This window comes from Vidua chalybeata, chromosome 3 (genome assembly GCF_026979565.1).
Source record: "Vidua chalybeata isolate OUT-0048 chromosome 3, bVidCha1 merged haplotype, whole genome shotgun sequence".
NCBI lineage: Eukaryota > Metazoa > Chordata > Aves > Passeriformes > Viduidae > Vidua > Vidua chalybeata.
The window spans coordinates 16,644,079-16,660,632 of NC_071532.1; the positions used below are offsets into that span (position 1 = coordinate 16,644,079).

The window sequence follows — 16,554 nt, forward strand, 5'->3', positions numbered from 1 at the left end:
AAAAATGAATTTAAAGTAAAGTTTTCTGGGTCAAAGCCAGGAGGTAATCCAATCTTATTAACAGAAATACATTTATACTTACATTAGGTCTGAATTTGACTCTAATGAAAATTGTATTGACAAATACTGCCTAAGTATATCTGAATAAAAGCCTAATACTGATCTATCACTTATATGGGGATTAGTCCCTGCATTTGCAAGGAAGTATTTGCTCATGCTATGGTCTTCTTCCATAGGAAACTAGATGCAGGTGAATAAATGCACTGGAAATAGAAGAGGAACTCTGATACAAAAAGAGTATGCAGCAGTGTCCCACCTGACTACAGAAACACTTTAACTCCCCAGTGATTTAAGTCCTGTAGAAGCCAACTGACCAACAAGGAGAAGCTAATCGCGAAAAGTTGCTCCTATTTCTACAAAACTATAGTTTGACATGCAAACCACCAAACCCACAGGGGCAACCAAGAGCAGCACACTATTAACCTTGCCATGCTGCCAGCACGGCCAGGCCGAGGAGTTCAGCCCTGTCAAGTAGCCGGCAGCAGCTCATCTGCTCGCTCAGGACGGGCATCTCCCAGCTCAGCCTCTTCTGGCCAACCACCGGCACAAGGGCGCTGCACAAGGGCTGAGGAAGGAGAGCAGCCAGGCAGCCAAGGCTGGCATGCTCAGGTGATTTTTTTTCCTTCCTCCCTCCATCCACCAGCTACTTTCTCCAGCAATGACAACCTAAGGCTGATACTCTTCAATGTGAAGTTGGATGAAGTCTGCAGCTGGCGACCTTTTGGGTTCTCTATTGAATTTTTTTTCTAGGCAAGGACTTCAGGAGCAGAATTTTGCACAGCAAAGAAAAAATACCCACAAATCAACAACCGCTGTGACTGCACAAAATAAACAACTTTGAATATACTTCTGAAAGCACAAGACAGCTTTTAAAATTGTTGAAGTTCACAAATACCAAGTGCTGACATAAAAAGTACATTTTAGCTTATTGTAAAAACAAGCTTTCAATGTACTTGAGAGAAAAGCTTTAGAACAAGTCAGAAATAATGATAAAAATCAGAACCATTTTTTCCAGTAGCAAATTCAGCAGAAAATCCAGCAGCCTTGAATACATGTATCTGAAAGACTTTGGTTCAAAAAAAAATAAATCATTATCCTGTTGTCATTAGTCACACAAATAAAAACCTAATTTCAATGAGACCAAAGTAAATATTTGATACACACTCATAAACTTATTACTGTTAGTGCTGAATAAGAACTGCTCAAAACAAAGACCTTATAAAGATGTTTGTTTTCTATAGCAGTTAGTCTCTTCAGTGTTTCATCTGAATTCACCACTCGCTTCAAAGCGCTTTAAGTATTGTCACTGCTCCTGAACCACACTCTACATGCAGTAGCAATTTGGCTGCCTCAACAACCTGATGTGATCATTGATGTGACCAGTTGCAGTTTAAATGCCGTAAAAAAAAAATTGATTAATCTAATTAAAATCTAACTAAAATTTGAACATGTATTATTGTCTTTTCCTTAAAAAATATTTATTGTAGGACAATAAATACAATTATTAACCATGTTAAAACTCATTTAAATTAATAATAATTTATAAACACTTTAATGTTCGAAATTAACATATGATTTTGTATTTGTTCTTTACTCCTTTGCTTACATTTTTTTTTCCTTCCCTTATAAACTATATCAATGGCTTTTATATGTTTGTACAATCACTTAAATGGGTTTAAAATATTAAAAAGAATTATATTTAAATAATTGTGTGTTATCTTGACACAAAGTGTATCAGCTTAGAAAATTTTACAACGCCCTGCCAGAAGACGACAGAACCGATTTATTTCAAGTCACTCAGTATCAGTCTTCATAAAGCAGCATATGGTCTTATCGTGGCAGGTAAAATATTTTACCTTCTATAATAACGCAGAACAGCTAATTTATCTACATGCTGTATAATCAGATAAACAATTTCAGCTGCACTATGAAAACCTGTAGGCAAGGGAGAAATTTATCCCCCACCACTTTATTGATTTTTCCACATATGCATTCATATGATTGTTAACAATAGAGGCTATTCTTCCACCTCCTTCTTCAATTCCCTTAAAGCAAGCCCTTCTTTTCAGCAGTGAAAATATTTGCAGTTTCTACAGCTGCAGGACAAAGAACTAAGATTTTCACAGAGTTGCTCAGGGAAGAGGAAGCGGGAACAAAAAAAAAGCTCTGCAAGATTCAGTTGCAAGTAAAGCAGAGTGAATGACAACTTTCAAAGCTACCACAATAATTTACTAATGTGCTGCTATAGCAAATAAGTCTAATTTTTTTGACAGCACCAAATTAGATTTATTGCAGAAACTGCTGCATAAATAGCATATGGCTATGTTATACTACCTATTTCAAATCCCTGTAATGTTTCCTCCCCTCCCTGCTCAAAATGGATAATTGAGCCAAGCTATAAACCTTCTGCAGACAAGATACACACAAGTTCAAAAAGCAGATGCAGGACACATAGTTGTTGGTTTTTTTTTTTTTTGTTAAAATGGTCTAAAAAAGTATCACATACCCTGATCAAACAAACCCAGGTAGTAATAGGTAAGATCTCCCTTGGTACACTTCAGGATTTTATTTCCCTCTTTCCTCGATAAAATTTTGTTTTCATTTCTCTTTCAAGCTGACAGTCATCAACCCGGGGCATGACCTCGTAATCCTCTCACACATGACTACCTCTTACTTGCACAAGAAATCCTATTGATCTTTACTTCTTACGTGAGCCAAATTATTCATGTGACTCAGGATCAGAAGGCTCGGACCTCCATTCATCCCTCTCAAGCTCTCATTTATGAGTAGGGAAGTGCCTCCTCCGAGCAAAAGTAAAACATCAGAAAACTGGTTCCATTCATTGGAGGGGCCCAGCCCTGTGGGAAGGTGCCGACCTACGGCTCTCCCGCCTTTCAAGGGGAGCAAAGTTTCCTTATCGGTTTCCTAGCTCAGTGCCCGGACCCACGTGCTTTCGCATTTCTGTCACTCGCCACATTCTCCGTTCGCTATACCGCTACGGCAAGGTACGAAACCACGTAACCTCAGCACAGGGCAGGGCCGAGAGCAAAGCCCCGCGTTTTGGAGGAAGGAGGGGGCGCGATGCCGCCGTCGGGACGCTCTCGACGCCGCGGAGGCCGCCGAGGGCCGCGGTGCCGGCCCGGGCCCGTCCCCGCCCGCCTCCCAAGTTCGCGCGGCCGCGGCGGCACCGAAAAGACCTTGGAAGGTCTCGCGTGCGGCCGGCGGGCACACCACTGCACACATCGCGCACGGCTGCGGCTACCCCGCCGCTCGCCTGGCGGTGGTCAGTCCTCCCAGCTGCCCTATCCGTTACTGTCTGATTAGCTCTGCGAAGGAGCCCCTCCCCGGCCAGCTTTCCCCGCCATCTGTTCCACACGCGATGGCTGCCGCCCAGCAGCCTCGCGCTGCCCTCCTACCTGGCACCCGGCTCCCGGCCTTACCCCAAAGTGCTAACACAGGTTCTCGCTGCTGGCAGAGTCAGGATTTCATTACTACTACTTTGACAAGTGCAGGGTTGTTTGTAATTTCTCTTTTATCCTGATTTTGATTGTACAACCACCTCCCACTGATTCAGTTTGCTTCAGTTTTGTTGCTCACAGATTTTACTCTCCACATTAATCTCCCTCTGGCATGTTACTGCATCTGTTCCCTTTTTTATTATTAATTTTCAAATTCCCACCATTTTTGACAAAAAGGAGGTAATCTACACTCTGCTTCTGCCCATTTCATTTTCTTTAATTTGGAAGATAAGTATGAAAGCGTGCCAAAGAAGTTAATTCTCTGTTAACAGTTTATTTTCTGGCATCCTGATGCCTTTGTATATGAAAACCAGATAGAAATAAATGTTGACTGAATCACAACAACATAGCTGCAACTGTCCTTAAATTTAATGAAAAGTAAACATACAAAGCAGAATCTAAAAAGTTTATTAGTTAGAGTTGTTTCATGTTATCACTCATCCCTGCATTTTAAAATAATGCTTTTGCATATTGATATTTTTTTTTCAAAAAAATTAGAAATCAATCACTGGTTACACCTCATTTCTGCTTCCTCCCCCCCCACCCCCAATTCTAGTGTTATTGGTACTTTCAGCAGTTAGTCTGAGTGATTAAGCATATCTCAGTCATTTAATATTAGTAACAATGTTTCTCCAAAACTCCTTCCCAGCATAGATGATGGACTCTGAGGTGCTAAAATTGTTGGAAAAGGCATAGCATGTTGCTAACTAATAGATACTACTAGGAACAAACCCACAATAAATACTAAGTATTGTGCAACTCTCTACAAGGCTGTGTATAACCACCGGGAAGTTTATGTTTTATAATTTAATAGTATAGCTTAAATAGGGAGAACAATGAATGAGGCGGGCTGCAAATTCTAGCAAGGAACACTGGTGATGATATACAGCTCAGCACCAAAGCTTCAGACATTAAATAACGCCACATAACCTGGGAGGGTATGTGCTTTATTTATTGTACATGTGATAGAAACTAGTCTTAATGGAGTCACTGAAAGTAGCAAGAAGGACCAATGCACAGTAGGATGACTATAGCACTGCTAAAACCCAATTGGCATGTCCTTAGATATGCTGCTTTCATATCATTGCCAAAAAGAGGGAAGAAATATCACATAATGGGGGAAAAAGAATAATCAAGAAAAACAACACCACTGACTCACTGTAATATAAACTTTAGTCCCTCAAGAGAGTGACACAAGGATTTAGGGCAGCTTGATGGCTCACCTGAATGTGAAAGCACATATTCATTTAGAAATTTTGCCCTACCTGCAAGCTCACCTTGAGAAGTTCTTAGTGTTTCACATAAGCAAACAAGAATAATAAATTTTAAACCAAAATAAATCTGCTTCTATTCTAGTCAATTATTTTTCCTATCAAATTTCAGGTGACATTTCAGTCAAAAATATCTTGAGCCATCTATCTATCCCTGAGAAAATGCATGATGACATAATAAAAGTTTAATTTTGAAATTTGATTATTCCCTCACTTCTTAGGATTTATTTAACTTGTTAGGTGTATGTGAACAGGAACTACATCTGACTGCAACTGAATCAAATAATACCTCCAGATCTGATTTGAAAGAAAAAGAGGAACGTTTTTTAATGATGATTCTGTTACACAAGAATAGTGAAAATTTTTTTTACATTAGATGGCACACTAAGATCTGGACAAGTTGTTAACATCTTGCATCTTTTCCATGAGCATATTGATATGATTTTTAATGACTATTTTTCATTAACTAAGAACAACAGACCTGTATGTTTTCTACCCTCTGAAGAAGGGCTTCAGGTAAGCTTAATTAGCAAGACCTAACCTTGCCAAAGTAAGAGCAATTTGACTTAAGAACTAATTTCATAAGATTCTCCTACTACAGTAACCTCAAAGCTGAAACTAGGGCAAAAGAAACCCTCAAGAAAACTTTAAACAATCATGGTCAGTCTCATAGCATGGTGACATCTGCAAAGTTACATGACTGACAAGCAAAACTACACACTAGAAGTTCTGTGTTTCCCCTGTCTTTTGAAGACATATAAATTAGAATTACTAACTAGATTCAATAGCAGAAAGTGCATGTTAATAGCAAGTATTTCTAAGCAACATATTGCTCCAGGAAGAAAGGTGACAGGAAAAGGCAATTTTAAACTCCGTGGCAATGGTTTAGAATAGCTAATTGTAACCTTTTTTTCTTCCTTTTTAACAAGTACATTTTGTTAACTTAGAAGCTGTTTAGTTGGTAATCAATCAACAGTGTCTGAAATCTAGGATACAGCAAAGAAGTGGGACTCCTGGAGAAGAGTGCTGTTCTGCAGAGTACTTTCTTTTCACATTATGACACAGATTGCATGTTTTTTCTCATTTATTCCTTTCATATACATTTATCTAATTTTTATACATTAAAATCCAAAGTTCTTGAATTCATTTATAATCGTATTTATTTACAATATCAAAACTTAGAATCAGTGGATTAGTGAAGCTTTTCTCCTTAGTAATACAATAATTCATACTAAACAAAGAATTTTTTCTGTATCTCCTCAGCTACCTCTAATATCTGCCAGAACAGCACAGACAGGTCATGCAAGGCAACAGAAAGACTATCCACAATGGTGTAACAGCAGTACAGGCCTCCCTAAACTCCAGTGTTGTGAGAGGACTTGGAGTGAACCAGCTGGTCCTCTCCTGAAAAGAAGAGAATCAGCAAGACGAGGCCAAGGCCAGAATACCCTAGAGATGCACTAAATCAGTGCAATTTCTGCAGCAACCTCCCACAGGCAGGACTCTAGAGCTTAAAATCTGTTTTCCTTGGCAAGCACCACAGTGAATGAGTCTCCAACCCCCACAGGATTGCTATTACCCCTACCCTTCAAGTATTTTCACTGACACAGTTGCCATTTGAGGTGAAGGGAATAAATGAAAGGAGGCAAACCATAAGTGAATATAATTTACATGCAACAACTATGGATGTACCAATCCATGAAAAACATACTGAGTTCAAAATGCAAAACTAATGCCACTAGAGACATGTAACTTTCAGACCTTCACTAGCACAGAAAACCTGTTCTGCCAGGAGGTGAGCTGAGAGGAAGAAAGGGTACAGGCTAAGGACAAGCATCATTTCAGTAGGGGATGTTTTCCTCTGCAAGGCAGGGAAAACAGGCGACACTACAAGAACATTTCAAACCCTGCCCTACGAATTTAAGTTCAAGGGGTTAGTGGGTAACAGATCAGGAGCAATGAATCTCTCATCTCTTTTTCCCCTCCTTCAAGCAACATCACCTAACATATTCTTCGAAAGCAGACAGACACTCCAAGTGTACAGAGAACACAAAGATCTACAAAGTGTTATTTGGGGAATTTGGGGAATGTCAAGAAAAAAAAATTTGAACCTGTTTCCCATGTCTCATCATATACATTTTTCCAATAAATACATGTCAGCATAGAAAACATTTCAATTCTTGTAAGGAGATGCCAAACATGGATACACAGTAATACAAAAAAAAAAAAAAAAAAAAAAAAAAAAAAAAAAAAAAAAAAACAAACCAAACTGACCCCAAAAAAATAAAACCCAACCAACCAAATCCCCCAAACCCACAAAAAAAGCCCCAAACAACCAAAAAACCCCCGAGGAGATTAGGACCTTGCAGAAGGTCAAAGGAGCCATGGCAGGTCAGCATCTGTCTGAAAAAGTGGGCATCTGTGAAATTGTATGAGAACAGGGCCAGCACAGAGCATTACATCCCAAAATACTGTTCCCAGCCTCTAATGATTTGCGTCTCAGAAACTTTCCTAGTCAGAGACTGTACATCAAAAAGCTACCTGAATCATCTCTATGTTAGGTATCCAGCTTTAATTACTTTGGTATGTAAAAGTAGGCAATAGTTCTCATTTTTACATTTTGAGTATTTTTACCAAAAAAAACGTAAAAATTATAGATTCACTAGTCAGATTTCCTCCAAGATATCCAGAGCTTTATTGCATATAATCAGCCTTTGCTAAAAGGAGCGTGGTAAAGCCATTTGGTTAGCTATCACAACAAATCATTATTAATAAAGTTCTGCTAAATCCAAACTTTAGATATCTTAACAACTCACCCAAAACTTTTTTCAAGTTCATTAACCTCTAGCATATTTTTTTCTCTAAATACAGGCTGTTAGAGTGGTACTTTCTTCCATCTGTTAAACAACCGTGCTCTGAATTACACAGAAATTTAGCTGAATAAAAAAATGATTCATTGAATTTAATAGTTTAGACAAGGCTCTATTTTATTTCCATTTACTCAATGGCAGAATTCTCACAAAGCCCAAAAAGTACAAGACTTGGATAAACACACAGACTTCTGTTAAGTGATAAAAATCTAAACTTTTTTTTCCCTCCTCTATGAAAAATTTAAACTAACTTAACTTTTTCCCTTAAGTACTGAGCGAAAGCTGCCAGATTTGTTTATGGATGTTCATTCTTGGGGGGAGCAAGGCAATAGAACAAAAAACCCACACACACAACCAAAAGCCTGCAAACAGTTGGACAATAGCATTTTCCAAGACAAAAGGAAAAAAGTTCTGCAGTCACCCAAACTTGAGTTGCAATGAATAATTGGCATGTCAGCCTTCTGGAGTTTTCTAGAAACATTGAATGAATAGTGCAGCAAAAGACATTGGGAACTATACCCAAGGATGGAATATGCTCAGGGGAAGGTTTTCATTACACAGTGCATTGTACTGCATCTTCACTGAGCAAGAGACTGAAACACCTTCCCCACATACTTGAGCTTACCTCATACAGAAAAATTATGTTCATTTATATATTTATATACATGTTCCTGGTCATTCTGATGAAAAAATTTCAGGTTATTAATCTGAGAACTCCTGTGGTCAAAGGTGCTGCTCTACACTACAATCTCAAAAAACATTTCAAATATATTTGTCCTAATAAGCACAGCCACAGAAAAAAGTGTAGCTGCAGCCTCCCTTGCTCTTCCTGCCTAAAACCATGCCACCTCACCACCAGAGCTGAACGTTGCCTCTTCTACACACTAATAATTCACTTTTATAAATTATAGTTCATAACTCACTTTGTAGTTCAAAACTCACTTATTCAAATCTCCACTTCTAACACAACTGAGGGCTGCCCATATAGGCAATGACTGCAAGTATCTACAACAACTGTGGGAAAGCCTGTGGCAAAAAATTAGCAGAATGAAATTGGTTCTACAGCATGTAATAGGATAAGGGGTACCTGGTGAGGTGCAGTTGGTGCTCAGATTTACTCAGCAGTTCTGTCAGTTTTAGGCACTCCTCTCTGGCTTCTGTCACATCCTGCTGGGCTTGTTCCAAACGCTGTTTGTTCCCATTGAGTTCTAATCCCAGTTTTTCTATTTTCTTAGAAAATTATAGAACCAAAGAAAGTGTATTTAAGAAATACATAGAGATACATTTTAAGACAAAAAAAATTGTGATCAAAGCACCTGAAAATAACACATGTTTTGTTTTTGAACAAAAGTAGTTACTCAATAAAAACTACAAAACAAGTAAATTAAAGTATTTGAAATTACATTCTTATGATAAGCCAAAATGTATTTCATATTTAAATACTCTAATATACAATCAATGTTATTGTGTTCATGCAGCTTAAGAGTTACAGGCATTCAAGTATTTTCCATTTTTCTCATGTGAAGGCTCCATATTTGTGGCCTGAAGTCACTGTGCTAGAGAGCCAGAAAGGCAGTGGAACAGTGGCTATCTTCAGAAGCTGCTTGAGATAAGATAGCTCTCATGATAATTAATTTATTTTTATTTTTTTAATGCCTATTACATAACCAGTGACAAGGGGGCATTCAGCTTTGTCACCAAATATTACACAAGAGAATAAAGGTAATTTTGTGATTTTACCATTATTGAAGAGAAGTATATATGACTTCTATCTGAACCCTAAACATACCAGCTGTTGTTAATCCTATTATTTTATTAATATCATTAGTCCTTATAAGTCAACATAGTAACTACAGTTGATGAATCTGTTAACTTATTTACAAATAACCATAGTCAGGTTTGCATGACCAACATCTTCAAGTCCAGTGATATGTACTAGATCTATGTTATCCCAGTCATATTGTCAGCAATTTAAACATTTTCCATAGAAATTCTGAGAACCATATTTTTCTTCAAGTCCCTATAAACAGTATAGAAGTCCCTATACCTGTAGGAATATATCTGTAACACAATACTATACTTTGTTCTAAGGTTGCTTTTAGGAAGGCCAGTAGAGTACAGAATAAGCTGACAGTGTAGTTTTATCATGTAGTAACTGTTCTGCACTAACTCCTTACATAAATATTTATTTGTCATTGGGGCTGGAGGGAACTTGCATGTTTTTCAGTCAACTAAACTGTGAAAGGTCATTTATAGTATAGAATAAAATTGTTCATATAAGGAGTTAGTGCTGAATATCTACTATACTTTAAACTCATACCATAGCTTATTTGTGATAGCTTCCTCATGTAGAAAAGAGGCAGTATCTTCTTTAATTAATGGAATTATTCATTCAAACATCCTACAAAAACAAATGAATATAACCCCACCCCAATACAAACATTTGAAGCATCTTAAAAACAACATTGTCTCTTTTCCTCTCATAAAAGTGTTAATCTAAACTACTTACAGTTATGATATCAAACAAATACATTCTCTTCATCCAGAAAAACAACACCATTTCAGTAGTGTTGGGGTTTTTTTATTTTTGCCATTTACTTAACTGCACACTTTTTTCCCCCCAAAGAACACTCAACAAAGGTTCATGAAGGAAATTTTGATTAGAATTGAAATGTCACCTTGCTTTATCACATGCACCTTCTACCGAATTATTTAGGAAATTCCAAGTTCAAATGCAAAGATAGTAAAACTAGCTAGAAGGGAAAAATATTAACGATTTTCTAAAGAATATAACAACGATTTTCTAAAGAATATAACTGACAGAATATTTTAAAATCGGGTGCTCAAAGATATTCAGTTACAAATGCTTTGCATTTTCACTTTTCAGACTTTTGTGTATTTTAAATAGATGTCTCAGTGGGTTCTCTATTCTTCTTAACAGTAGCAGTTCATAAATGTTATTTTTCCATTCATAGTAAACAGGGACATGAACTCTTCACTGTCTTCACAAGTTAAAGATAGGGAAGTTCTACAACATTCCTAAAAGCTGCTTTAAAAGTGCATCCATTCAGCACACCTTTAAACCACAAATTAGTTCAAAAGCATCAGCTAAGTACTTAAAAAAAGCACAACCACAGCTGGGAATATAAATACACTCTAGATCGCTCCTTCAGGGAAAAGTTTCAAGGAACAGATGGACTTTACACCATTGCCTTGAGTTAAACAGGCTCAGTCAGGTTTTGACACAGACCCACAGAAGGAAGCAGATTCCAAGTGCAAGAACCTCTGGTGAAAGTGTTTCGTTTCCATCAGCCAGATGTTGAACCTTCAGGGCTGAACTCAAGAACACATCCATAGATTTTAGTTGTTATAACAGTGCAGCGGGAAATTCTCAGATAGGGAAGTGTCACTTCATGACAGGATCTTTAAACATTCACAGGTGTCTTATAATTTCTATTAGAAGTATGAAGAAAATGAAAATGTGGCTTGAAGAACAATTTTACTTGTGCTACTTTCATCAGTAATTCCATAATCCAGTATCAGCTTCTTCACACTGATGCATATGTGTTTGTACTTGTGTGTAGGTATATACAGACATATATAAACATCTTAAAATACCAATGTTTGGAGGTGCTTGCAGCATGACCTATATGCTAGAATTCTGGTAATGACCATGGCAGAAACAGCAGACAATCCCATGAGAAAGGGATGGCAGAAAAATGCTACCCAATAAAACATGTTAACAGCAACTCAGAAACAGCCAATCCAGGTATATTTAGCTTATCAACTAAATTATTCTTTTTGAAACACCAAAAAATATTCATTCAAAATCATTTGGTAGGAGCCACACACCACACCACATTTACAGGCTGAAAACAGATCATACTCTCAACAGTATGGGATAATTCAATTAAAAAACTCAGGTAATTATTTGAAACATTAACTCTCAGAATCTGAGACATGTTAATATAATAAAAAACCCTCTTCTTTCTCCTGTTAACAATAATAGTCTCACAAATACACTCTGTCCTGAATTCTGAAAGTCCATCATTCGGCCATCACAACATAATTGGGATTTAATCTACAGAGAAATTACAGAAGCAATGAATCTTCTTTGTTGTTTTTGCAGGGAACCTTATCAGCAGCTTTTTTCCCAACTTTTACTCAGAGTAATTTTGCTATTACTTCTGTTACCATCTCTTCTATCAGTTACCACCTCATCCTATCAGGAGGCTGTAAGCAGTTCTGTAGCTTATCCAGGCCACAGTGTCATTGTAGGGACAGAAACAGAAACAAACCACCAACTAAAGCATTTTGCTGACAGCTCTGTTTCTCATGCAGTGTTAATTGCATCCCTCAGTGCCTATCACCTGTGATACAGCTTTTTACCACATGATCAGAAAGTTATTTCTTCAAGGTACTTAACTTTTCAGTGTATGTGAGAGACAAGAGATGGAGCACAGAACTGCAAAAAGACAGATGACAATCTTGCATTTAAGAAAATCTGAAACAGATTTTCAGTATAACAAGGAACAGAATTATCATAATGTATACGTACAACAAGACTACATTAAGGTTAGAACAGGCAACTTCTTGTGCTTAACTCTGCAACTTTAATGTTCTTATTACTTCTGCACATAATTTCAAAAGTACTCTTTAATATGTCTTGTTCTGCAGTTGCCCAAACTCCAGGAATATCAACAGGCACTCTGCCATGGAAAGATGGCAGGCTAAACCTCAGTAAGAGAAACACCATTACTCACCATAAGCTGAAACACACTAACGCCATCCTGCATCCATATTCAGCTCAGTTACACAACAGAAGTTTTACTTAAACAAAAACGAAGTATTAGTGAAGTACCACTGCAGTAAAATTTTATTCTAAAACAATTATTCTTTTTTCAGTATTACCACCAACCATCTTCTATACTTTTTCTACTTCAGAGCACATAGGGCCCTTTTCTTGAACCACTTAAGCGCTTCAGTTCTCCTTCATTAATTTGCGATGCATTTAAGAATTATCTTCAGATTTTTACAATGCATCTTTAGGGGAAGACACTAGAGATGCTCATTCAGTGACATAAGTGCAACTTTCTGGAAAACATAAAAGATGATTTCTCAAACACTGAATTAATCCTCTAATATCCTTTTCATAACCTATCTGACATTATCTTCAAATAACAATTCTTATGCATGTTGCAAAAATGCACTTATTAATTAACTAGACATCTCTATCTCAGTAAAATCTGATAAAATGAAAAAAAAAATTCAAAACAAGTCAAATTAAAAATTAAAATAATTATTTCTTTTCATACAAATGCTGATTCTATTGTATGCAAAAATACAACTTTAAATTTCAAACTAGCAGAAGTCTTTCACAGAATTTTGCATAACAGCAAACTGACAGAAAAGACAAATACTTTTTTTTAACAAATGAGGATGATTAGGTGGTGATAAAAAAGCTTGTACTCTGAAGAAAATGTGAAAAACAACTTTAGAAGACTTTTAACAAAATGAAAAATAAACTAAAACCAAATTAGTTCTTAAGTGATTTATGACATCCACTGTCGTCCCAGTATGTTTACACATCAGGTGAAAAAATACACAGTATAACCTGAAAAGGAAATTCTGCACTGACTATATCATTGCCCAAATTCTGCAGTAAAATAATTCTGGAGTGTAAAATATTAATGTGAATTTACACTACAATTTTTTTTTGTTTCATACTTCATTTGCCGCCATTACTAAAAGATTGAAGGGGCATAAAATAGAACCAAAAATAGAAGAAAAAATATAGACTAATAAAAAGTGAAATATAATCACAGTGGTGGTTGGTATTTGAATGCACATCCCCAAAAGGAAATCAATAAAAATATAAAATAAAAAGGCAATCTATAAAAATATACACACTTCAAATTAATATACTTTAACAGGCCATGATACTCATAAGCTTAGCCTCATTTACTAAAGTAGCCTTCAAAGCAGAAACTACCAGTGATAATACTCAGGACCAAGTCTTTCACAGACATGCCTCCAGTATGGCCTTGCATGTACATTTAAATACTGTGTGTATCATTGACAGGAAATTTTTGCACTCTTTCACACTGATCTCCATCCATGTTGCCTTCCATACCCAATAATATACTAATTAATCAGAAATAGAACTAACTGGATTTTTTTTTTAATTAAAAAAAGCTCAACAAAACAAGACTGGTTTTGTAGAAAGATTTCAAGTGCTTTACTTGGATTACTATCAGGTCATATGCAGCAGGGGTCATTTGCAGTCATTTCTATCCTAATCCTTATATCAATCAAGCAACTCTAGGTTCAGAGTGGTCTCTAAACCTCAGACCTCCCAGGCATGGCCATCTGACATAGCATATTGCACCTGAAGAACTGTCCAACTTTGTAAAGAGAGTTAGGGCCATCACAAGGTTAACCCCCACCACATCCCAGCAATGGCTTCTCCTATTTGCACTCTATTTGAATTATTGCTGTTTCCCATTCAAATCTGAATGAGGATACAAAGCACTCAAGAAAGCTACATGTGGTTTCTAAGAGGAAACCTCCATTCTGGAAATAGATTTATTATAAACTGTCAGATTATACAAATATGTACACGGCTTAAAAGAGTTCATAAAGACCTCCTAAGATGCTAATTCACAAAAACACACAAGACTACTGCAAATTCTACAAATCAGTTAGCCTAAAATAGGAATCTGAAAACCTTTCCTGACAGGAAGGGCACGCAATCTAAGCAAAAACATGAGAAGTAGCCCCAAGAAACACACATGGAAAGTTTTTTTCTGTATGGCTGGCTCAAATCAATTTATCTGTAAAGACCAGAGGGACAAGAAAGATATAGCCTACCTAGATAAACAAAGCAGGCTGTGATTTCTTAGATGGCTATTATCCTAACCTGATCTGGTAGGACTGTTGAATTCCTCAAAGATAAGTAGTTTTGTGACCCCTTTGCCACTTGTACTGCTAAGTGTGATGGCACCTGGCAGTACCACACATCTTGTGTGCGCCACTAAAAGGCAGAGCCTCAAGCCAAGAGCCATCACCTAAGCAAAGGCCATCAGCCACAAACCCTCTGCTTCCAAACTGATAGAGAATTAACAGAGTTAATTCAGTTAATGCAGTTTCCTAGGAAGAGCAGGGGTGCTGGAGGAGCTTTATGGAAATAACATGGAGGGTGGATGTGTTTAGAGGAACACACTTGAAATCTCACTGAAGCAAACTTGTGGTTGTTAGCTGGGGAAAGAAAAAAATTATGTTGCAAGGTATAGATTTATGAGTACACACACACAATATTAAAATTAAGAAATAATCCTTAAGGTCTGTTCTTGTGCAAACTCTTTAAGAGCAACATGGTCCCTGTGGATAAATACCCTGGGAAATGACAAGAGTGAATGGCTGAAACATATTATACAAGGATTTTACCGCATCATTTCCATGAAAATATTTGCTTTTAATTTGCCAAAATATCTGACCTGCAATACTATTTCAGGAACAAAACTTCCAATCCCATAGAGATTACTACAGTCACATTTTAACAGAGAACGTTGCTGTAGTACAGATTAGCTCAGCAGCCACCAGCAGAGATAAGAAAGTGATTTTGTTCACAGTGGAACAAGATGATTTTTTTGTTAATGGATTGCACAGGTGGAAGATGGGGGACAATGAGGCAGTGCAAAATATGTGGTTCACTTGCTGATAAAAAATTCAGAAATGGAAGGATGCATGTAGAAAGAAGGAAGGGGAAGATTACACCTACTTCATTATTGAAAAACAGAAGAGAACAAAATCTGTTCCTTTCATCCTTTCAGATACTATTTAAGACTACTGATATGAATTGGTTCTTACTTCCTGGACAGCATTAAAGGAATAGCTAAAAAGAAAACCTATGCAATAACAACTGACGAGTGATAGGGACTTTTACACTCTTTTTCTTCTGATTGTTGACACAATGACTATTGATAAAACAACTGTATCTTCTAGTCAGAGAAGAAGAAAAAAAACCATCAGAAACCAAGTATTTATTTAAGTATGTAAACCCACTATATCAAGAGATGTGCAATTCTCTTTCTACTTTGAATAATTTTTAATGCTCATAAACAATTTTCTCTTTCCATATACTGTGGAGTGACATCACTATGGATGACAGAACATGGATCGAGGTTACATGGGCCAAACTACACCTATGAACAATAAAATTCTGATCTTGTGTTATTCCTCTTAGCAGGCTAGATGCTTAGGGGAAGCAGACCTGTACAGAAAATGAAGACAAGAGAGTAAAGAAAAGTCTACCACTGGGAATCCTAGTCCCAACAATTTTTCTTAAGGAAATAGATAGGATTTAATGAAGGCTGTTCATACCATTGATTCTTAAGGAATAGATGGCTGAAAGAGGAAAGTTACGCCATAGCCGAGCAGCAGCAGCCATATTATAATTTTATATATATTGCAGGGTTGTAGGTCAATGTCTTCTTCAAAAATATTGGGATGAGCTAGTAAGTTCAGCTATAAAGACAAGAATTATGTTCCTCCTGAGCAGGTCAGAAAATTTGTATCAAAGCAAGGCTTAAAGTACTGCCATTTTACTCCTTATTTACTCATTTTCAAATTAATGCATTAAATGCCTAAAACGCAAAATGATTCATTAGGAAGAGTTCAGTTACAGTAAAGGTTATCACATTTCCTTAATGCTTTCTTTTCCAAAAGCAACTTGGGTTTGCTACTTTTAAGCCCATTATACTCAAGGTCAGACCAGGTAAGAAAATGTCATGCTAAGAGTTTCAAGCTATCTTCTGAATTTTGGGTTTTTTCCCC

The 16,554-nt window shown here is 36.9% G+C and overlaps 1 protein-coding gene across 3 annotated transcripts in view; it reads right to left on the reverse strand.

Moving 5' to 3' along the window:
• The window catches only part of SDCCAG8 (SHH signaling and ciliogenesis regulator SDCCAG8), a 104,045-nt gene that overhangs the window by 57,727 nt on the left and 29,764 nt on the right, over nucleotides 1-16,554 (reverse strand). For all 3 annotated transcript variants that reach the window (XM_053937279.1, XM_053937277.1, XM_053937276.1), the window contains exon 13: nucleotides 8,807-8,949. In XM_053937279.1, the coding sequence (XP_053793254.1) occupies nucleotides 8,807-8,949 (143 nt within the window). The remainder of the gene's footprint in view (nucleotides 1-8,806; nucleotides 8,950-16,554) is intronic.